Source organism: Monodon monoceros, unplaced genomic scaffold (assembly GCF_005190385.1).
Source record: "Monodon monoceros isolate NGI ecotype Baffin Bay Population unplaced genomic scaffold, NGI_Narwhal_1 Super_Scaffold_1, whole genome shotgun sequence".
NCBI lineage: Eukaryota > Metazoa > Chordata > Mammalia > Artiodactyla > Monodontidae > Monodon > Monodon monoceros.
The window spans coordinates 71,485,246-71,509,054 of record NW_021703765.1 but is presented as its reverse complement, the minus strand read 5'-3'; the positions used below and the strand labels follow the sequence as shown (position 1 = coordinate 71,509,054).

Sequence of the window (23,809 nt, the reverse complement as noted above, 5' to 3'; positions counted from 1 at the left end):
GGCAGTATAGGCCCGACGCTGACGTGTCTTCTGAAATTTTTAAAAGCTTAAAATCCAGAAGTGTTTTAATCTTCCAACTTTTAAATGCAGCAAAATTAAAAAAATCAAAACTCTTTGCCGGCCAGACAAACCTGCCTGCGGTCAGCATTCTGTCACGGGTCAGCCATTTGGTACCTGTGCTGTACAGCAGCTGTGTATCTGCCCTTTCCTCCTCCAGAATCCAGCCTCCCAGGCCCTCATCCCCCCGACTGGGCCTTGGGGTTGACTTGGAGCAGCCCAGAGAGGCAAACCTGGAGGCAGAGGGTCCAGCCAGGCCTCCCTGGGATCCAGTCCCACGCTCTAACGCTGGCCCGATGTCTCTCCTATAGGTTCCCCAGACTCTCGCTACATCCGAGTGGAGACCTGCATGTTCATGATCAAGCTTCCCCAGTACTCCTCTCTGGAAATCATGCTGGAGAAACTTCGTTGTGCCATTCACTATCGCGAAGACCCCCTGAGTGGCTGAGGGGAGGGAGCCCGAGTTAGGCTGTCACCAAGGCACCGCTCTGCTGGCTTAGGAAGCCTGCCACTGCGAGCACATCCCTCCGGGGCCCTGCGTGAGGAGTTGGCAACATTTTGCTTTTCCGAACCTTTGTCCACATTCCAGGACCTCCTGGAAGACTTAACCTTATGTATTTGTACGTTTCGTGATGGGTTGGTTCTTTTGCTACCTATTTGTGGTATGTTTGTAGGCTAGTTTAGTTCCCAGACAGCTCCTGTCTCATTTGATCTTCCTGGACATGTTCCTTCGTGGCCACCAGGTTCTGAGGCTGTGAGGCCCCAGTTGGTTCCACATCATGGAACCACCCAGCAGGAAGCTGGTAGTGAGATGCCCTTGGCCCACAGAGCACCTGTTCTTTCTGCAGAGCGTCTTCACAGACAAGTGGGTGGCCAGCCCTGCCCCTCTGCCTTGAGCTGGAGTTTCTCCTGGACGTGGCTCCTGCAAGCCTCCTTCCATCTTGAAATGGTTGGGCCAGTTACCCAAACATGGGAGACACACACAGGGAGCTTTACGTGTTAATCTTCCGGCTTTAGACCCTTGTCCATGGTCTGGGTTTTCCTGAAGAAAAGCCCACAATGGTTCCCCCGTCCCTTCCCACCCAGACAGCCCTCTCTGCTGTCCGACTCTTCTGGGCCCCGGTCCGACAGTTTCCCACTGAGTGCTGCCCAGGATTAGAAGACCAAAGGGTTCCTCCCTGACCTTAGTATGCAGAGCCAGGCCAGGTGCGTCCCAGCTCAGGAGTTGAGAGGACCCCTGGAGCTAGAGGGACAGTGCTCAAGTTGGGGGCCTTTTTCTGAGGCTCGGAACAGGAAAGCACATGACTCAAGCCTGCCCCACTTTTGTACTCAGAAACGTCCCTTCCTCACTACGGTATTTGTGATGTGAGGAGCAGAGGAAAGGCTACACCCCATTTTAAAAAGAGCTGTCTGAGGTGCTCTGCTCAATTCAGGGCCTACTGCAGTGACTAAGACCTTCAAGTCCAGATGGAGACACCTGGGTCCTTCTGGCCGGGCCCATGCGGCACCCCCTCCCCACCCCATGTGAGTGTGTGCCAGGGCTGAGCTGCTGCAGCCCACCTGCGGCCCCAGTGCATTTGTGCCCTGAGTAGGTCTTTGTCCACTGGTACTTTGTTCGAGAGCAGCATATGCCATCTTGCTGGACACTGTCATTTTGGGCCTTGCCAGTTCTCACAGAATCACATCACTGTATTTATTGTATAATATTGTGAATATTGGAAGTTCTGAGTGAGTGCTGTCTAGAAGGCTTTGGAGTGTGAATGCTGGTGAGAAAGAGGATTTGTTCCTCCTTTCTCTGCTGTGGCCCTGGCCTGTTGGAAAGGTGTGTGGATTTTAGAGTTAGAGGCATTAGCATCCACCTCCTCCGTGTTATTCTTAGGAAATGCATTAAGGACCATTATAGAAAAGATTCCCTGACCTAAGGAAAGGATAAACCTGGGTGAATTGTTCCGGTTGCATCAGTTACATTTGATGCAGGATCAGTCATGTCTGGAGGTGCCTGCCAGCAGTTTCCCTAATTGGAAGGAATACGGTAGGCCACTGCCTCCTGGGGGCCACAGCCCCCTTGACTGGGGGGGGGGGGCAGTCACACCAGGATGTAGTCCTGACAACAAGGATCCTCTTATTTCATTTCTGCATAATGAAAGAGCCTTTGGATTTACTAGAAGTGGTTTTTCCTCCCTGTATTTTTCCATCTTGGTCCCCCCACTGCCCCCATCCTTCCCATCCCTTGAATGGACTCAGAATTGTCAGCTACCTCCCCAAGAGGGGTTTGGAAAGCTTCTGTTGGCCCATCACTTGACTAGATGACAGCTGTGAGTAAGATACCTGCTGCTAACACAACTGCTTCTCCCAGAGAGCACATTGAGGTCCAGACAGATCCAAACCTTGGCCCTAAAAAAATGTGTGCTGTAAAGTTACTTGATGTATATTTATTATAATTATTTATGGTTGCATCTAACAAACTTTTCATTCAATTTGATGCTATTTACACCATTGCTGTGTAAAAGAAGCTCATGACAGGAAAAGTCACACCAATAAATAACCTTCATCTAATTTTGATTTACCTTAAGAGTTGTGTGATCATCTACTCTTGCTGAGAAGATTCGAAGGCCAACATGCTTGGACGGCTCTGATACTTGAGGGTCGCCAAGAAGCTAGGAATTAAAAGTATTTCTAATTATTATGGTCTCTTTACACTTGATGTGGTTCTTACTCCATTATGCTTATAAACTACCCCTTGCCCCCCACTCGACTCCTTATAGTCTATGGTTTTCATACAGAAAGTCTGATTAAAGGGATGGAAATCCAAGGTCAAAGGTAAACCTAACCCTGCAGGTTCTGCCCACTCCTTGTCCTGGAGCTGGTCTGTACTCTTGTGCCAGTGTGAGGATTCTCCTCAAGTGGACTGTTGCACTGGAAGAGTCTGGGCCTCTCTTAGACCACGTGTCCTCCTTTGGGCACAGGCAGTGGATTTAGAACTACTTTGTGCAAAAGGAAATACAGGGAAGCAGTAAAGACTTAGCTCAGAACTGCTATCCAAAATCAGTGCTCTGCCCTCTTCTCGCTGTCCCGCGTCCATCCTACACATACCCCCCCACCCCCCGCCACATACACACAGAACCAAAACACATTGTAAAGGGAAGGAATTGGAGGCCTCATGTGCCAGGGAAAAACAAGGACTGGAAATGCATGTAGGAAGCAGAAATTCAAGCCCCCACCACCCTGCAGAAGGCCGGAAGTTATATTCTGGAGAAACTACCTGAGATGCTCAGGGCTCCAGCCCCTGCCCCCACCCCACCCCAGGCTCCTACAGCAGGCTGGAAGACCCTGCCCTGAACTAACCCAGAGGAAAAACCTACAGATCCTGCCAGCCTGGGCTCTCCAGTGAAAATGCCAGCCTACTGTTCAGTGAAAGTGAATGGTGAAGAGAGCTCATCACCTTCAAGTGCCTCACTCTTAAGTATATACAGATAGCCCAGAAACATCAGAGGTTTGTGGAGAAGTACAACATAAAAATACCAAAACAAAAATAAACAACTCCCAGGAAATAGTACAGGGAGTAGAACAAGATATCCAAGAAACAACTAAGGCGCAAAGTGTAAATATCGTGTCCATTAAGTAAGGGGAGAAAAAGGCTGTGAGAGAAGATAAAAAACATTAATTTGGAAATTAATATCAGAAATAATATGATAAAAGGATAAAATTGAGGAAATCTCCCATAAAGTAGGGCAAAAAAACCAAAAGAGAATATGAAGGAAAATAAAAAATGGTCAGTCTCAGAGGGCCGACATCCAACTATAATTGGAAATCTGCAAAGAAAGAACACAGGAGAGAAATTACCAGAATAATAACACAAGAAAATTCTGAAAAACTCAAGAGGACATGAGTTTCCAAAGAATGTATACCAACATACAACATGGGGAAATTTCAAAACACCAGATAGACACCCTAAAAAGCTTCAAGGGAAAAAACCGGTTACATGCAAATCAGAATGGCATCAGATTTTATAACAATCTAGAAAGTAATGCTTTCAAGACACTTCTAATTCTAGCTAACATAGATAAACAGAAACCAAACCTTACCCTCCCTTCTAAAAAAAACAAAATACCTGACAAATTACCATCAGACAACAGGCATGAAGGACAGAGACCTGAGAGAAGAGAAACAAATGTGGGGGGCCCTACTACCGCCTCTGCTTACAGTTGGGGCAGAGTTGTCAGCAGCAAAGGGAGGAGAAACTGAGGGTGCCAACCCAACTCCTTGGCATCCAAGGAGACCAAAGCAGCTGGTTTACAGGGCAGGGTATCAACAAGGAAAGAGTTATACAGAGAGCGAGCTCTATAGATCTGCTGAGCATCCCACTCAAGTGTTCACTGAGTACTGATAATCCCATGCGTGTAAGGAAACTGCCAGAGGCTGGGGAAAGAACCAGCCAAAAGGATTAGAGCTGTCAAAGAACAGGAAATGGTTCCTTTTCCCAAGAGCCAGTGTGGAAAACACAGTTTATGGGGCATCAGTTTTGCTTCAGTAGTGGAGCAAAATTAGCCCTAGGCTACTCACTGCTCAGGTCCCACTTAATAAAGCATAAAAGTTTGATCTAGAAGGATCAAACTGTTTCCAAGTAACTAAGTATGAGAAACAAAGCTCAATATTTATAGGAATACAAAAATACCCAGCACCAAAATAGGTAGAATTCAGAATATCTGGCATCCAATCAAAACCACCAAACATGCAAAAAATCAACACAAGAAGACCCAGAAAGTACACAAATGATAAATTAGTGACCAGGGGAATTAAAACAGTTATTATAACTACATATTAAGTAGCGACCTGAGAAATATAAAAACCCAAATTTAACTTCCAGAGATAAAAATTACAATGTCCCAAATGAAAACTACACTGGAGGAATTAACAACAAAGCAGACTACAGAAGATTTAGTGAACTTGGAGACATACAGAAACTATCCATCGGAACACAGACAAAAGAATCCAAAGAAGTGTAAAGAGTACCAATAAGCTATGGGGCAACTTCATGTGGCCTAATATACACGTAAATTTAATCCCCCAAAGGGAAAATGGAGAAACAAAAAAATATCTGAAGAAAGAATGGCTGAAATTTCTCTGAATTTGGTTGAAAGCTATAAACTCAAAGACGCAAGATGTTTAATGAATTTAAAGAAGCAAAGAAATAGGTAGTAGTGATGGTTGCAGAACAATGTGAATGTACTTAATGCCACAGAATTGTACAAAGGCACATTATAACCAAGTTGCTTAAAATCAGTGATAAAGTGAGGAGACAAGATGGCAGAGTAGGACTTGAGCTCACGTCCTCTCACTTACAAACAAAAATCACAACTGCTGAATAGCCATCGACAAAAAAAGACTCAAACCTACCAAAAACTATATTCTACATCCAAAGACAAGAAGCCACAGCGAGGTGGTAGGAGGGGCACTTTCATGATATAATCAAATCTCATACCCATCAGGTGGGTGACCCACAAACAAATATAATTATATCACAGAGGTTCCCCCACAGGAGTGAGAGTTCTGAGCCCCACGTCAGGCTCCCCAACCTGAGGGTCTGGCATTGGGAGGAGGAGCCCCCAGAGCATTTGTCTTTGAAGGCCAGCTGGGCTTGAGTGGAGGAGCTCCACAGGACTGGAAGAAACAGAGACTCCACTGCTGGAAGGTGCACACAAGGTTTCATGTGCACTGGAACCCAGGGCAAAGCAGTGACTCCATAGGAGCCTAAGCCAGACCTACCTGTGGATCTTGGAGGGTCTCCTGTGGAGACACAGGTCGGCTGTGGCTCACTGTGGGGGAAAGGACAACTGTGGTGGAGGCCCCAGCCAATATTCATTGGCATGACCTCTCCCAGAGGTCACCATTTTGGCACTGAGACTTGGCCCCCACCCAACAGCCTGCAGGCTCCAGTGCTGGGACACTTCAGGCCAAACAAGCAACAGGGCAGGAACACAGCCCCACCCATCAGCAGACAGGCTGTCTGAAGTCATCCTGATCCCACAGCCATCTCTAAACACACCCCTTGATACAGCCCTGCCCACCAGAGGGACAAGACCCAGCTCCACCCACCAGTGGGCAGACACCAGTCCCTGCCACCAGGAAGCCTGCACAAGCCTGGACCAACCTCACCCACCAGGGGGCAGACACCAAAAGCGAGAGGAACTACAATCTTGTTGCCTGAGGAACAGAGGCTACAAACACAGAAAGTTAGACCAAATGAGAAAAATATTTTCCAGATGAAGGAACAAGATAAAATTCCAGAAGAAAAACTAAGTGAAGTGGAAATAGGCAATCTTCCTGAAAAATAATTCAGAGTAGTGATAGTAAAGATGATCCAAGATCTTGGAAAAAGAATGCAGGCACAGAGAAATACATGAAATGTTTAACAAAGAGCTAGAAGATTTAAAAAACAAAGAGAGATGAACAATATAATAACTTAAATGTAAAATACACTAGAAGGAATCAGTAGCAGAATAAATGAGGCAGAAGAATGAATAAGTGAGCTGGAAGACAGATTGGTGGAAATCACTGCTGTGGAACAGACTAAAGAAAAAAGAATGAGAACAATGAGGACAGTCCAAGAGACCTCTGGTATAACATTAAATGCACCAACATTCACATTTCTCTCTTCTCCCAGAAGGAGAAGAGAGAAAGGGCCTAAGAAAATATTTGAAGAGATAATAGCTGAAAACTTCCCTAACATGGGAAAGGAAACACTCCAGTCTAGGAAGTGCAGACCCATACAGGATAAACCCAAAGAGGAACACACCAATACAGGTAGTGTTCAAATTAACAAAAATTAAAGAAAAAGAACTCGTATGTGGAATTTAATGTTTTTTAAATGATATAAATGACCTTATTTACAAAACAGAAACAGACTCACAGATTTCAAAAACGAACTTATGGGGCTTCCCTGGTGGCACAGTGGTTGAGAGTCCGCCTGCCGATGCAGGGGACGTGGGTTCGTGCCCCGGTCCGGGAAGATCCCACATGCCGTGGAGCGGCTGGACCCATGAGCCATGGCCGCTGAGCCTGCACGTCCGGAGCCTGTGCTCCGCAATGGAAGAGGCCACAACAGTGAGAGGCCCACGTACCGCAAAAAAAGAAAAAAAAAAAAAAAACTTATGGTTACCAAAGGGGAAACGTGGAGGGGGCGGGGATAAATTAGGCGCTTCGGATTAACACACACACGCTACTATATGTAAAATAACAAACAAGGACCTACTGTATAGCACAGGAAACTCTACTCAATATTCTATAATAACCTATATGGGAAAAGAAAAAAAGAATCAATATATGTATATGTATAACTGAATCACTATGCTGTACACTTGAAATTAACACAACATTGTAAATCAACTATACTCCAATAAGTTTTAAAAAAAAATTAAAGACAAAGAGAAATATTAAAGGCAACAAGAGATGGGCTTCCCTGGTGGCGCGGTGGCTGAGAATCCGCCTGCCAACGCAGGGGACACGGGTTCGAGCCCTGGTCTGGGGAGATCCCACATGACATGGAGCAACTAACCCCGTGCGCCACAACTACTGAGCCTGCGTGCTGCAACTACTGAAGCCCACACGCCTAGAGCCCATGCTCTGCAGCAAGAGAAGCCACCGCAATGAGAAGCCCGTGCACCGCAACAAAGGGTAGCCCCCGCTCTCCACAACTAAAGAAAGCCCGCGCACAGCAACAAAGACCCAACATAGCCAAAAAAAAAAGCAACATATAACATACAAGGGAATCCCCATAAGGTTATCAGCTAATTTTTCAGCAAAAACTCTGCAGGCCAGAAGGGAGTGGCATAATATATTTAAAGTGATGAAAGGGAAAAACCTGCAACCAAGAATACTCTACCCAGCAAGGTTCTCATTCAGATTCAATGGAGAAATCAAAAGCTTTACAGACAAGCAAAAGCTAAGAGAATTCAGCACCACCAAACCGGCTTTATAACAAATGCTAAAAGAGCTTATCTAGAGAGAAAAGAAAAGGACAAAACTAGAAGATAGAAAATCACGAATGGGAAAGCTCACCGGTAAAGGCAAACATAAAGGTACAAAATCATCCACACAAAAATATGATTTCAAAACCAGCAATCGAGAGGAGAGTACAAATGCAGGATATTGGAAACGCATTTCAAATTAAAAAACCAGCAACTTAAAACAATCTTGTATATATACAGACTGCTATATCAAAACCTCATGGTAACTGCAAACCAAAAATCTATATGGGAATAACCTTCTGTCTGTTTAAATTATTATTTATTTATTTTGGCCACACTACACGGCTTGCAGGATCTTAGTTCCCCAACCAGGGATTGAACCTGGGGCCATGGCAGTGAAAGCGCTGAGTCCTAACCACTGGACTGCCAGTGAACTCCCAAAGATACTTTTCCTATTTAAATCTCTTTAAAAGATAATTGACTGTTTATAAAGAAAACAACAGTATATTGGGGATTTGTAACAAAGGCAGAAATAACTATGACAATAGCTCAAAGCCTGGGAGGAGAGAAATGAAATATGCTGTTGTAATATCAAACATGAAGGTAGACTGAAAAGTTAAAACTGCATATTATAAACCCTATGGGACTTCCCTGGTGGTCCAGTGGTTAAGACTCCAGGCCTCCACTGTAGGGGGCACAGGTTTGATCCCTGGTTGGGGAACAGAGATTCCCACATGCCATGTGGCGCGGCCAAAAAAAGTGTATACCATAAACCCTAAAACAATTACTTAGGGCTTCCCTGGTGGCACAGTGGTTGAGAGTCCGCCTGCCGATGCAGGGGACACAGGTTCGTGCCCCGGTCCAGGAAGATCCCACATGCCGTGCAGCGGCTGGGCCCGTGAGCCATGGCCACTGAGCCTGCGCGTCTGGAGCCTGTGCTCCGCGACGGGAGAGGCCACAGCAGTGAGAGGCCCGCATACCACACACACAAAAAAACAACTACTTAAATAATACAATAAACAGTAATAACTAATAAGTCAACAAAAGAGGTACAGTGGAATTATAAAAAGTATCCAAAGGAAAGCAGCAAAAGAGAAAAAAAAAAGAGAGACAGAGAAAATTATATATTTAAACCCAATCATATCAATAATCACACTAAATGTAAATGGCCTATACACCTCGATTAAAAGACAGATTGTCTGAATGGACCCAAAACCAAGACAAAAAACAATGAAAAAAAACCCCAACTATATGCCGTCTTTGAGAAACCCACTTTAAATATATAGATACAAATAGGAATTAAAATAAAAGGATGGAAAAGATGTACTGTGCTAACACTAAGAAAGCGGAGGACTGTTAATACTATTAAGATTGCTATATTAATATCAAAGTGTACTTCACAGCAAATGTTACAAAGAATACAGAAGGTCATTTCATAATAATAAAGGGGCCAATTAAACAAAGGCACAACTATTGTAAGTATTTACACATGTAATAACAGGACTTGAAAATAATGGAACAGAAATTATAGAATTATAAGAAAAACAGACAATCCTCAATTATAATAAGAGATTTCCTGCTCCATAATATATAGAACAAGTAAACAGAAAATCAGTAAGGATATAAAGGCTTGAAAAACACTGTCAACCAATGTTGACCCACCTGCCATTTATATAACATTCATCCAACCAAAACAGAATGCACATTCTTTTCAAGTACATACAGAACAATCATGGCCTGGAGAATATTCTACGGACACAAGAAGTCTCGATAAATTTTAAAAGATTCAAGTCATATAGAGTATGTTCTCTGACCACAGTGAAATTAAAAACAATAACAAAAACAAATCTGGAAAAAAAACAATATTTGGAAACTAGATTCCACACTAATAAATAGCCCATAAATCAAAGAAGAAATCAAAGTTCTTTAAACTGAATGAAATGAAAAGACACATCAAGTTTGTGAGATGCAGATAAAGCACTTAACAGTTATATTAAAAAAGAAGTCAGATCTCAAATCAGTGACCTCAACTTTGACCTTAAGAAACTAGGTAAAGAAAAAATTAAGCTCAAAGTAAGCAAAAGAAAGGAAGTGATAAAAATCAGAATAAAAAAAATAAAAAATAAAAAAAAATTTTAAAAATCAGATAAATCTCTAACCCAGTAGTTGCCCTGCTATGGCCCATAATCCAGCTACCTGCTTTCGTAAATAAAGTTTTATTCACCCATTCATTTGTGTATTGTCCATGGCTGTGTTCACTCTATAACAGCGTTGTTGAGTACAATAAGTCCCGTACAAATGAACGAGTTCCATTCCGAGAGTGAGTTCATAAGTGCAACGAAAGTTAGCCTGGGTACCCAACTAACACAATCGGCTATATAGTACTGTACTGTAATAGGTTTATAATACTTTTCACACAAATAATACATTAAAAAACCCACAATAAAGACAACATGTTTAATCTCACAGTACAGTGCCCTGAAAAGTACAGTAGTACAGCGCAACAGCTGGCATACAGAGGCTGGCATCGAGGGAACAGGCAAGAAAAGTTACTGACTGGAGGAGGGAGAGGAGGTGGGAGACGGTAGAGCTGAAGGATTGCCAGCAATAGGAGACACAGGGCAAGCTGCTATTTCACTCATGCCTGACGTTGATGGCACAGGTTCTGGTTCCTTGCTGGATTCAATTCTATCTACCCTCCTGAGAAAACGATCCAGTGATGTCTAGCTCCTTTTTTTCTCGTCATAGGTGACATGGTAGCACTGGATTGCACTTTGAATGGCTGCTGTAACCTTCGTGTACCGTTCTACATTCGGTTCCTGTGCCTCAAAAACTAACAGTGCCTCCTCAGATAAAGAAAATTCCCTTGCCATTTCCTGCGTCATGAATCTCTTCGGTTCTTCATTTACTTCTTCCTCTTGTCTCTCTTCGTCCTTTCTCTGGGCCTCCAATTCCTGGCACCTCTTAGCAGTACCAGCTCCATCACCGCTGCTTTTACGTTTGCTTCTGGACATCCTGGGCTTGAAATAAAGATACTGTACTACTGTACTCTGTACAGTACCGTACAGTACACAGAAATGCAGCCACGTGTAGAGGATGCACACACGTGACAACGTACACCAGACACGCGAACTAACTTACATGACTGGACACGCAAACTCACGTTCGCATCTTTGAAAGTTCACAACTTGAAGGTTGGTATGTAGGGGGCTTACTGTAGTTGAAATACACACAGTATAGCCTGCAAAACCTTAAATATTTACTATTTGGCTTTTATCAAAGAAAAATTTGGAGATCCGTGCTCTAGCCAAACACATTAGGGAAAGAGAAAAGACACAAATTATCAACAAACGAAATTAAAGAGGTGACATCACTACAAACTTTACAGATATTTTTTAGATAATAAGGGAATATTATGAATACCTTATGTTAATAAGTTAAACAACTTACTGAAATGGACAAATTCCTTGAAAGACACAAACCATCAAAGTTCACGGAAGAGGAAATAAATAGGGAATTCCCTGGCGGTCCAGTGGTTGGGACTTGGCGATTTCACTGCCATGAGCCTGGGTTCCATCCCCTTTTTTGAACCTACACCCCCTGCAGTGGAAGCATGGAGTCTTAATCCCTGGACCACCAGGGAAGTCCCCCTTTTTCTTTATCTCAGTATAATTCAGAGTCTCGGCTGTCATGAATTAGCTGCATAGCCTACGCCAAGTCACTCCTTTCCACATATGAAATTGGGGCAATTCTTCCTACCTTTCCCATCCCCACTAGGTTGTTGAGAGAAAAACAAATGAGCTCAAAATGACCTAAGGTACTAGATGGTCCAGGGCAAAGTATGAGGTGCTGAGGGGTAATAAATAATGCTGCTAAGGTTCAACAACTCTCAGGACTGAGACTTCTGAGGAATCTGCCTTCCTCTCTTCAGTTGGAGGCAGCCCCCAGCCCACCCCAAATCATCCCCAGAGCTGCAGCCACCTGTCAGTTTCCTCCAACTCCAGTAAAAGAGAAAACTATACCTTGAATGTCTGGCACTCTGAGAAGGATGATGCTGGATCTGCTGGGGTTCCAAGCAGCACAGAGAAAACCTAGCCCTGCTCACCTTCCCCCATTCTTCAGAGCTGACTCCAGTCCACTCTGGTCTCCCTAAAGTCTCCAAAGAGCACACAGGAGAAGGAACCACAAGACTCAGCTGAACTCCAAGTACAAACTTTATTTCTATCACAAGGATGTTAATTATAATAATAACAGTAAAATAAAAAGAGGGGGAGGGAGCTCTGATACTTGGTTTTCAGAGCAAGCCATGAGCTTAGGCCTCACTCCTGATTAGCGCAGAGCCCAGCATGGCCCTGGAGGGGACAGGGAGCCCCCAGCCTTTCCCATCAGAAGGCAGTGAAGGCAAAGGAGCCATGCTCCCCATCAGAAACAGAAGGCAGTGATGCCAAATGCCAAAGAAGCAGATTAAAACAAAGCCTGTACATAGTCCGCTCACCTGTGGCTCAACTCAGCTCCAAACCTCGTTCCTAACACATATTGCAACTGGCCTGAACACTTTACCAAAGCTCCTCCACGCACACCAGAGGCCCAAATTCTAGAGTGAGGATGGGCAGTAGACAGGAGAGGATATCCAAAAGTTCCCCAATTTAGGCCACCACATGAAGAGCATCACCTCACTGGTGGGGACCAGGTTTCTAGAACCCTCCCTCTTTTCACCAGGACCACACAGCACCATGAAGCAGTGGTGGCAGCATGTCAAAAGATGAAGCCCTGGTGGGCCGAGAGGCCGTAACTTATGCTGCCAAAAGGCAGCAGCTAAAGCTGAAACATTCTCAACAGCCTCCCTGCTAACCCTCCCTCAAACCCCCAAACTCCCACAGCACAATCTCAAAAGACACAAAATGGCCATAGCCTAGAAAAAGTTACATCTGTCAGATGGCCCCTACCCACAGAACCCAAGGGGCGGGGCTGCACCACGGCAACTTGTGCAGGAAAGATGGAACCGACGCGCAAGTTCCCTGCAGACACTGTTACTCCTCCTCCTCTTCCTCCTCTGCATCCCCAGCTCCCTGCTGCTTGGAGGGTTTTGCCTGTTGAACAATAGAACACAGACGAAGTTTACATAGAAAGTAAGAAAGCAGCACTCCTCCTGAAGAGCGCCAGAAATGTCAGGCTTCTATGGAAACCTCATCAAAAGCACAAGAACAGTCCTCAGCCACAACCGGCCTGTTGCCCAGCTGCTTCTGACTTCAAGAACCATACCAGCCCACCCACTTCTGAGTCCTCAATGAGCATTCTGGGCTGGATCCCGCTCACCTTTGCAGTTCTGCTGCGGTAGCTGGCGGTCGTGGGGGTGACCCGGGGGTTCCTGCCACCTTCACTCCTGCCACTGAAAGAGAAGGATTGGAAACTAGTTCCCGAGATGCCCCGAGCAAAAGTCAGAAAACTCAGAACAGAACAGCTGGAACCAGACAAAAGCAGCTCTCCAGTAGCAGATAAAACTAATGAATAAAAAACCACACAGGGGCTTCCCTGGTGGCACAGTGGTTAAGAGTCCGCCTGCCGATGCGGGGGACACGGGTTCGTGCCCCGGTCCGGGAAGATCCCACATGCCACGGAGCGGCTGGGCCCGTGAGCCACGGCCTGCGCGTCCGGAGCCTGTGCTCCGCAACGGGAGAGGCCACAGCAGTGAGAGGCCCGCGTACCGCAAAAAAAAAAAAAAACCACACAGAGCAAAGGAACATTTTGAATCAGGCCACAATACAAGCGAAGTCCACACTTCCACGTTCTCCTGAGCCACCCACAAGCTCCACTCCCAGGCCACTGATTCTCACCTTGCTCCGTATCTCCCTGAAGGCCCACGGGGGAAAGAGGGCACAAGGTTTTCTGGGTAGAGACTTCGAGCGGAGTGAACCACTGGAACATGCCCAGGAGCCAGGGCCCCATTATGGCTGTTTCGATTGTGCCCCTGGATGCCCTGGCTGTCTAAGTCGTTGAGCTTCAGAGTGCGAGGAGGGCTGGGCTGGCACCCAGGTCTGGGGCCTGATGTGGATGTTGTCAGGCGGTTAGAAGTAGCCGTCATATTGTTAGTGGGTCTGCTGGCAGGGAGAGGATAGGTGGGCCCTTTGGCCATTTCCTGCTTGATATCATCCATGTAACCAGAAGACAGGTCTCCTGAGAAGAGAAAAGAGCACCAGCTTTAGGGAAAAGGCTGCTCTTGCTGTTAGTGCTGGATTCGGAGCAGGAACAAAAGATGCTAGGTAAAAGATGACTGCCTCGCCCCTAAAGGATGCTGAAACCCATGTCTCCAGGACAGGGTTGGAAACATTAATCCACACTGTACACTTACCGCCTAAGTCCTCACTAACTAGTCAACAATGGTGCACAAGCAAACTTTGAAGAATCATTTCTAATTGGCTTTGGGCTTCTAATGGCAACTGGGTTTCAAAAGCAATTTTACTTGCCTAGTTGTGAGACTATTACATAATAAGAATACTGATAATAAGTTTGATTATCCTACTCTAGTTGAGCATATTTCAACTAGAAGCAGGGGCCCAGGGCAGCCACAGTAAGGCTGAAAATTATCTTCCAATCATCCACTAAGTGTACTGACAGGGACCAGCGGCTGAATAAGCACTGACTGATATGCATAGCTCATGGCTGTCCCCAAAGCCACTACCCTATAAAGCTACACACCCGAGACACCTGAGTCTAACACAGGACCACAGCTAGCCCCAAGGGAGTCCCCAGTGAGCTCGTACTGTGCTTGCTAATTTGGGATGAAGGTAAAACCCATTTTAGAGTAGCAGATGAGAAGTGGGAAGCAGGCCCAAGGCAGCAGCAGGCCTGCAGCCTTGGCTCATCCCTGGCTAATACCCTGGTGTCTGACACGCCTCTTGGGTAGCTCTGGTGAAGTCTGTCGAGGCTGGAGATCCTGACTAGGAATCCCCTCCGACATGTGGTTGTTTGCTGTAGCTGGGCGTTGGTCACACTGGTCCTAACAAGAAAAACCAGAATTAGTACCTCTGGACTGAGTCATTCCTCAGAGAGGGAGCAGCGGGAGGAAAGGACGGAACAGCAGGTTGGGTGAACACACCTTATGGGGAGGCTGGCGGGGGGGGGGGGGTGTCGATGGGACAGGATGACTTCGACAACCACTGAGAGGAAGGGCCTGGGACTAAGAGGAAGCACACCTGGAACACAGCAATCATTCCAACTAGCACTGACAGAAGCACTCTCTGATTTGTTCAGGGATGAAAGAAGGGCTGGTCCTAGGAGCCCAGAAAAGCATGTCTACATTTTGACCACAGAGTATTTGCACCACTGCTTATTTTGTAGTCTCCCGAGGAGACAACAAGCAGTGACTTATCTACTGCTTGATCCAAAGGCAAAAATCTTTATTACAGAAATGCAATGTGTGGTGTTCTAGCAACAGCTAGCTATAGGGCATTGATTACAGAAATGCCCCTGAAATACCTTCAGTGTTAGCTCCCACGACAAACAAGATGGGGCAGAAAACGTATCTTCCATTAAGATGCTGGCATCCTAGACTGCAAAAGCTGAAAAAGGACTTCAGATTATCTAGTTTAACTCCTTCATTTACAGATGTCCCCAGTGAGGGAATGGGACCTATCTTAGACCAACCATATGGCAAAGCTAGAATTAGATCCCAGTCTCCTGGAATGCAAGACGCAAGTGCCACCCCAACAGGGAAGAACCCACCTGGTCAAAAGTAGAAATTGTCGATGACCTCAGGGAAATGCTTTTCTAAACCCTCTGGCAAGTCCTCCATGCCTGCTTAAATGGAGTCCTGGCTCCTTGGGCCACAGCTAGTGACGGGATGGCTTCCACTGCCAGAAGGCAGAGAAAGTCCAAAGGCCTGAGGTACTTTATACCTCAGACAGCTCACAAAACAGGACATGGCCAGTAGCCAGATCAGGTATGCACACAACTTAAAGGCCAAAGAGGCATTCTTGGCTCTAAAAGCCTCAGGTTCACTCAGAGGATCAACAGGATGGAAGAAGTGGACAGGTCCTCCAAGTGTTCTTACCTGGTGATGGAACAGCACCTCCTCTTCCAGCTGGACCCCACAGAATTCACAGGGGATGATGATGCTGTCCTCCACAGGAGGCGAACTGCTCAGGCCCATCAAAGAGTCTAACTGGTTACTTGCAGCCTGCTGCATCAACTTCTGGAAGATGACATCAGGGTCCTCCACCCCTTTGGGAGAAGCATTGCCCACACTGATCGGAGGTAAGGCACATGAAGGGTTACAACTCGTCTGTCTCAAAAAACACAGGTTAAAAAAAAAAAAAAAGCAGAGGTTAAGGAACAAACTAAATTCTGAAAATATTTTCCAGAAGTCACAAAATCTTAATAATGTTTAATATTGGGGAGAGGGACTAAGAAGGGTCAGAGGAACACAGATGGAACACTCACTTTGCTTTTAAACATTTCTGTACTGTTTTTTTTTAACTGTGTTAATGTGATTATTCTTTTTAAATTAATTTGAGAAGATTCAAGATTTTTCCCACAGTCATACAGTAAGAGAGGCCCAAATATTCTTTGTTATCCCTATTAATGGATTTTCTCATGCTACTCCCAAACCAAATACTAGATGTATTCAGATGCTGTATTGTTCCACTTACGGGGGCAGTGCATGTTCCACCCAGAGCATAGGGACTACTTAACAGCTATGGAAGTGCCAGACTAGGCCAAACCAAATCAGAGAGTAAGTGTTGAGGGGAAAAGTGGCTCCCTCCATCAGTGGAGCCACTCTTCAAACACAAAGGCTACTCTCTAATCATTCCTAAATAGCACAAGAACCTTCAATCATTCAAAATAGCTGACACCTTTCATATACCAGGCGTTAAGAGATTCCAGAAACTAGGAAAACCCAGAACCTGTTCTCAAGGAACTCAGCCGAGTGGTGCAGACCAACAGGGGATCAGCAAGACAACACCACAGGGTGAGCGTAACAGGCTAAGAGAGCTGTGGGCACAGGACTTGCGGGGAGCATGCAGGTGGGACCTCTGGCCTAGCCTTCAGAGCGTTCCACAGGATGGTTTCCTGAAAGTCATGTCTGAACTGAGTCTATGAGTGAGGGGTGTGTTAAGGAAGCGGGGTAGCTGGCAGAAAAGTAAAGTGCAAAACAGATCCCTGACCCTCCCGGGAACCGCAAGGACTTCAGTATGGCTCCAATAAATCAAATGTACCATGAGATGAGACCAGATTACAAGATGGTCAGTAGAGATGTACACTATCACCACAGAACGGAGTCAGCAACTGGGCCTGCTGGTGTAAATGTTACTTTGCCCAAGAGGGAATGAGGCTGAGTTCTCATGCCCACATGTCAGTCACCCCAGGGTTAAAAACACAGTTGCTACTCCTATCACCGGAGTTGTATTAAAGTAGTTTGCTCAAGATCTCGTGTGGCCTGCAACACCAACAGGGCCTGCACACATTCCTCCCTAAAGCTTAAAGCCCTCAGGTAATTCGCAACACACCTGATGGTCAATCAGCAGTTCCTCTGGGTAGAGCTCCTCACAAAATTCACAAGGCAACATGGTCTCACCAGCTGCACCTAGGTATCAGGCCACACAGTCAGACTCGGCAAAAACAAACCTGATTCTACCTTTTATCCCCCCAGGGGGCTTGACAGGAAAGTCTGATTTCCTTTGCAATTTCTTGGACATAGCAATTTGTGGGGCTGAAAATCCTTGAACGGAAACTATTTAAGAGACAAACCCTAAGCAAAAAACCTGCACTACAGAAAGAGATTTACTTGTCACCATTTCCTGAGAAGCAGTAAAGTAGTAGTTTACCCACTACTCCAATTAAGAAAGAAATTTAAATGTGTCATAACCCTAGTCAGTAATCTAAAAACCTTCTGTGCATTATTTCAATCCTCAGGAAAAATGTTATGAAGTAGATCCACATGACCCTCATTTTACAGATGAAGAAACTGAGGCTTGGATATTACTGGAAGACAAATATCCTGAGAAGAAAAACCCTCCCAGCACAAAATATAAACAAAAGATGCTGAATAAAAGTAATTTAAATGAGAAAATACTGGGTTGGCCAAAAAGGTCGTTCAGGTTTTTCTGTAAGATGTTACAAAAACCTAAAAGAACGTTTTGGCCAACCCCAATAAATAAGAGTAATTTTAATCCCAGGCATCCCAAAACCCAACAGCCTCAGTCAGACTGTTGAACAAGGGAGGGTGAACGATGCGAGGAGGTAAGGAAACTTGCCTAACTAAGCTTTGGCTCTACATAGAAGAGAGAAAAATCTCTACTAAGGAACAGTAACCAGAGTTTGGCCTTTACGTGGGTTTGAGTAGAGAATCTACATTTATGTTTTTACATAAAATCACATTTATGGTTTTAAGAAGCCCAGGCCAAAACTTCAATTTAAAATTATTCCAGTCAGTAGTATCCCCAGGAGCCTGCTAGAAGCATATATAAATACCCTCAGAGGAACACACCAGAAAACTTAATGTTAAAACACACGCACACACGCACGCAAGCACACAGAGGGAAGCAGCAAGCCACCGTTGAGAGTCAGTAGAAACAGCAAATAGCAAAAAACAGACTTTAGGTATAGTTTCAGACACAATAGAAAAACAAGTATTTTTAACATGTTTAAAGATATGACAGGGACTTCCCTAGTGGTCCAGTGGTTAAGACTCTGCGCTCCCAATGCAGGGGCCTGGGTTTGATCCCTGGTCAGGGAACTAGATCCCACATGCTGCAACTAAAGATCCCACGTGCCACAACTAAGACACAACTGGGCAGCATGCATGCATGCATGCAAGAATGAATGAATAAATAAGTAAATAAGTAAATGAATGAATAAATAAATAAATAAAAGTTGGGAAAAGCAAATGAACAAAATTTTAAAAAATTCTATCTCATGAAAAACTTTCAATTTTATATAAATTGTTTAGTGTAAAACTTTAAAAAACTGTAGAGACAGAGGCTAGTGTAAACAAACATACCCCTTATGTCATTCAGAGCACCGGGACCTTCATGGGACTGGTCTGCCTCACATATGACCCTCCAGAAGTCCTGCTCTGCCAAGTTGGGGGCCTGGCCTTCATTTTGCAGACTTAGGGCCAACATGAAATCCAAGTTTGCACTGTCTTCACCACCCTCTTTGAGGGTCTGTCGGCTTCTATTCCTTTCCTGCCTTTCTTGTTCTTCCACTGGGGAAGAAAAAAAAAAGCCAGTATTCAAGAAACGTTAAAGATGGTGCCATCCCTTAGTTCAAGTCCATGCCTAGCAAATATTCAAGGTTTATAGGAATCTGGGCAGGAACAAAAGAGGCCCAGCACTTCAGTGCTCATGGGACTCCAAATGTTAAGTCTGCCATGATAAAAGCTTCCATTATTATTCTAACTTTTATTAATAAACAATATTAATGAGCTATAACTAAGAGATAGGCACTGTGCTAGGCATTTTATATGTATTTTCTGCATTATAGCAGGATGGCTTAAAGCATGGGGTCAGATTGCCTGAATTCAAATCCCAGCTCTACCACTGACCCACCCTCATAAAACTTTTGTGAGAACTAAATGAGTTAATACATCTAAAGCACTTTGTAAATGCCTTTAAGCACATAGGGTATACTCAGTAAGTGTCAGCTATTAACAGCATTGTCATCCATCAACCCTAACTGTCATCCAACAAAAATCCAATAGCAAAGAGGTTCTGTTATTCCAATCTATAGGAAAGTTAAGTATTCTTCCTTATGTTACCCAGCTACAATCAGGTTTCTATAATTAAGATCTATTTGGCTCCAAAGCCCTGTTCCCACCAGCCCTAAGATCTGATACCATTCCAGTTTTCTAATCCCAAACACAACTCACATAGATTATTCTGAATTGGAAACTGGGCTGTCATGCTCCTTTGGTTGGTGGTTCTACTTTGGAAAAGTTCTGATTCAAAGGCTCTCAGGGGCCTTCGAGGGAGCCTCATGGGTGGGTCCAGAGCCTCAATTTGTCTGAGTTGGGATGCAATCCAGATACCATCTTGACCCCAAGAATCATCATATGCATTAGGCGGCATGGCAACCTCATCTCTCTTTTCCTCCACATCTCTCCCACAAACTTCAGGGTGAGTCTTCAGATCTTTCACCAGGACATTGCGCCCACAGTTGCCACATAACTCTGTCCGGGCACCACAGTAATCTTCATGGTCTTTCAGTTTGAGAACAGAAAGTTCCAAATCACAGTGCTGGCAAAGGGCAAGTCGTAGAGGACACTCAGTCTCCTGCAAAACAGAATAATGAGGCAGATAATATGTGAATCTAAGAGAGGCCATGTTTTATAAAGTACAGGGCAAGGAAAGTAAAAAGTATTTACAAAAATATTCTCTTCCAACCCTAGCTTTGCCTGCCATGGTTTTCTATGTATTTAAGAGTCACCCCTTCCCTCTTTGTCCTGCCACCAACTTCTACAAAGGAAAGAAAGTCTTATAAGGAATCTACTCACTCAGGCACCCTACCATCATTTTGTGCACACATTACAAAGTAACCCAAAATCCGCCAGAGAAGCCCAGGAGCAAAGAGCAAAAGCACAGCAATTCATATCTGCTTGTCAAAGCTCCCCCAGACCAATTTCCCCTTACTACTCCAATTTAAGTACCTGGCAATGAGGAAAAGGGATTGTCCTTTAGAAAGACATTGATTTTTCAAATCTGCACATTTGTATATAGCACTGGCTTTTTTTTTTTTAATTTATTTATTTTATTTTTGGCTGTCTTGGGTTTTTATTGCTGTGCGTGGGCTTTCTCTAGCTGCGGCGACCGGGGGCCACTCCCTGTTGCGGTGCGCAGGCCTCTCATTGTGGTGGCTTCCCTTGTTGCGGAGCACGGGCTCTAGGCACTCAGGCTTCAGTAGTTACAGCACATGGGCTCAGTAGTTGTGGCTCACGGGCTCTAGAGTACAGGCTCAGTAGCTGTGGCGCACAGGATTAGTTGCTCCACGGCATGTGGGATCTTCCCGGAACAGGGCCCGAACCCATGTCCCCTGCATTGACAGGCGAATTCTTAACCACTGTGCCACCAGGGAAGCCCAGCACTGGCTTTAAATTGACCAAATAAGTCAAGAATCACCAATGAAGATGACCCCCAAGAATGTGAATGTATTCAGCAGATGAAGGACAAAACTTTTATACTTAATTTGAAATTGCCACTAAAGCACTAAATAATTAATATTCCTTTAAAAAGATAAGAAAAAATATGTTACTATGATAGGGACATTCCAAAACTTGGGAGCTTAAACTCAGAACTTTCATATAACATCACTTCTAAAGTTTAGACACTTTATAACCACTGTGTCAAAGAGCAAAATTTCTTTTCATACAAATTAAACCCAAGTTTTATTCTAAATGATACTTCAAACATTTTTCACATTGTTTGTATATGCATGGAATATCTCTTACAGAAAACATAAGAAACTGACAAAGAGTGCTTAGGAATAGGAGTGGAAGAGAGATAATTTTTATATATATGCTTTTGTGGCTTTAAAATTATATACTATGTAACTATAACATCAATTCAGAAAGATTTTTTCTTAAAGAAAAGTTTTATCAGATAAATGCCATTGATTTAAGTTACTCAAAAGCAAAAGAGAAAATAATTGCTGGCACACACCACGTAATATAAAAGTACTTTGTTAACAACCCTAAAAATTGCTAGTAAAACTCACAAGAACAGCAAATAAAGTGTCAACATTTTTTTTTAAAGGAGAATTTTTTTTTAACTCTTTAATCTGTGGTCTACAACTGTCATAGCCTGACTTGCAGGAATGTTAGGAAATACTTTGTACCTGTACCTTCATAATGATTGGTGTTATCACCATGACTCCCAGAAATAGTTGGGAGAAAAAGGAGAAGAGGGGGACAATTGATTGGAGTTGTTTTATGCAGCAAGTAGATGTTAAGAGCCAAAGAAATACTTATTATGATTGTTAATATGACCTCAATCATAACCTCCCTTTTGCTGGTGAGGCCTAGTAAAACGTAAGTCAAATGCTTAGATAAAGTAATGACAGTAAAAGTGCTAAATTATTTATGAGATGTTTATCTCTGAGCTGTGGGGTCATGAGTAGTTCTTTCTTTCTTTTTATATTTTCCAAGTTTTCTACATTGAATATGAGTCACCTTTTAAAATTATAAATTAATAATAGTCTTTTTAGATACATAGAATGAAATGCACAAATCGTAAGTGCATACCTTGATGAATTTTTACATACATACACACACTCTTGCATGACCACCAACTAAACAGTTGTTGGGATTTTTAACTGGTGAATAGGCTCATTCAAAAAAAAAAAGAAATACATATATATATATGTATATACATGTATATATATATACACACACACATACTCATTCAACTACAGCCAATTTTATCTCAACTAGGGACCAAATTATATTCTCTCATCAAATGCTCTCTGAGAATTTCTTTGGGTGTAAACAGCATGTCATCCAAGTGATCAAGAAGTCAAAATGAAATTATAAGATGTAAGGCAGGCTGTATGCTAAAGGTCGTACCACAGTGGCAATCCCAGGCTTGGTTTAGCACTCAAGTGAGCCTGCCAATAAACCCCAGGAGAAATGACTCGGTTCCAAAGAGAAAAAGGCTCTGAGGCTTGAGCATAAAGCACAGCAGCCATGCAGTCAAATCTGGCAGCAAACAAAGTCTCAAATAGGCTTTGAGAGGCAGTGTGCATGGAGCTGGTGGAGAACAAAGACTCAACAACACTGGCTTTCTGCTCTGCATGTGGCTCTGTAATCTCAATAGAATCGGCCCCATGGTAATTCACTGCCTTCATAGTGCAGGGCAACTAACCTCATGCTTCTTTAACTGCCTCTTCTCCAACTTCTTGTTACATTTGCAGGTCACCTAGGGTAAGAAGCAAGAATCAGTAGTTATTTGTGACAACATGCTCACTTGCTATTACACAATAGCAAGTATAATCCATTTATTAACATCTAAGTACTCGGTGGTTCACCTGACAGTGTTCTGTAGCCATGTGAGTCTCCATGTCAGATTTGGGAAATGGTTCCTTGCAGATAGGACACATACCAATGTTCCTTTGACAGTGGATCTCATGGATGGTAAAGTTAAACACAGGAATTTCTTTTTTGCTATAGAAATAGATCAGAGAAAAAGGCAAGAATTACTGACATCTATGCCCAGAGGTATCACACGGAAATCTGTCCTGTCCAATCTTTAGTCTCCATTATTTCTCTTTAGTGAGTATCTAGTGTATAAGCTCTTACGACTGTTACTACCCCTGCTTTTCAAGAATTAACTCCTGAAGGTTTTGAGTCTTCTGTGCAACACTCTGAGTTATCAGTGCTATGCACTATCTCTAAAAGCTCAGCCTCACTTTCTAGATGTCAGAGCTTATCACAACTAACAGCATGAAGTCAGATGCCAGGAAGAGCTAGCCGAGCTAGGCTTTTCCAAAACCATCCATGCCCCAAAGCACAATGATCCACTCCAGGATTATTTAAAAAACAGCCCACCATTTATTTTCACTCTCAGTCTCAGGTAGCTTTAAGCTCAGTAGATTTTATTCCACTAAAAATCAAACCAAAAGGAGCAGATGCCAGCTTTGGGATCGTCAGTGGGGGAAGGGGAACTTGCCTCCTTTATGTCCAACGTGTCTTTCAAAGCAGGCTAGACGCTAATTGGGACCAAGCTCTGTGGCTGGGTTGGTATAAGCTTCACTGCAGAAATGTACAGAAATGTACTACATTGTACAGAAATGTA

The 23,809-nt window shown here is 44.0% G+C and overlaps 2 protein-coding genes across 8 annotated transcripts in view; one reads left to right on the top strand and one right to left on the bottom strand.

Moving 5' to 3' along the window:
- Positions 1 to 2,741, top strand: part of HECTD4 (HECT domain E3 ubiquitin protein ligase 4) — a 190,857-nt gene extending 188,116 nt beyond the window's left edge. For all 7 annotated transcript variants that reach the window (XM_029226045.1, XM_029226052.1, XM_029226037.1 and 4 more), the window contains one exon: positions 369 to 2,741. In XM_029226045.1, the coding sequence (XP_029081878.1) occupies positions 369 to 505 (137 nt within the window). In that variant the 3' untranslated portion in view covers positions 506 to 2,741. The remainder of the gene's footprint in view (positions 1 to 368) is intronic.
- A 9,483-nt stretch (positions 2,742 to 12,224) lies between these two features.
- The window catches only part of TRAFD1 (TRAF-type zinc finger domain containing 1), a 19,148-nt gene continuing 7,563 nt past the window's right edge, over positions 12,225 to 23,809 (bottom strand). The window contains exons 3-12 of the mRNA XM_029226005.1: positions 23,043 to 23,178; positions 22,880 to 22,933; positions 19,894 to 20,296; positions 19,024 to 19,230; positions 17,531 to 17,607; positions 16,075 to 16,305; positions 14,901 to 15,021; positions 13,859 to 14,198; positions 13,341 to 13,413; positions 12,225 to 13,114 (exon numbers count right to left, since the gene is read on the bottom strand). Of these exons, the coding sequence (XP_029081838.1) occupies positions 13,055 to 13,114; positions 13,341 to 13,413; positions 13,859 to 14,198; positions 14,901 to 15,021; positions 16,075 to 16,305; positions 17,531 to 17,607; positions 19,024 to 19,230; positions 19,894 to 20,296; positions 22,880 to 22,933; positions 23,043 to 23,178 (1,702 nt within the window). The 3' untranslated portion in view covers positions 12,225 to 13,054. The remainder of the gene's footprint in view (positions 13,115 to 13,340; positions 13,414 to 13,858; positions 14,199 to 14,900; positions 15,022 to 16,074; positions 16,306 to 17,530; positions 17,608 to 19,023; positions 19,231 to 19,893; positions 20,297 to 22,879; positions 22,934 to 23,042; positions 23,179 to 23,809) is intronic.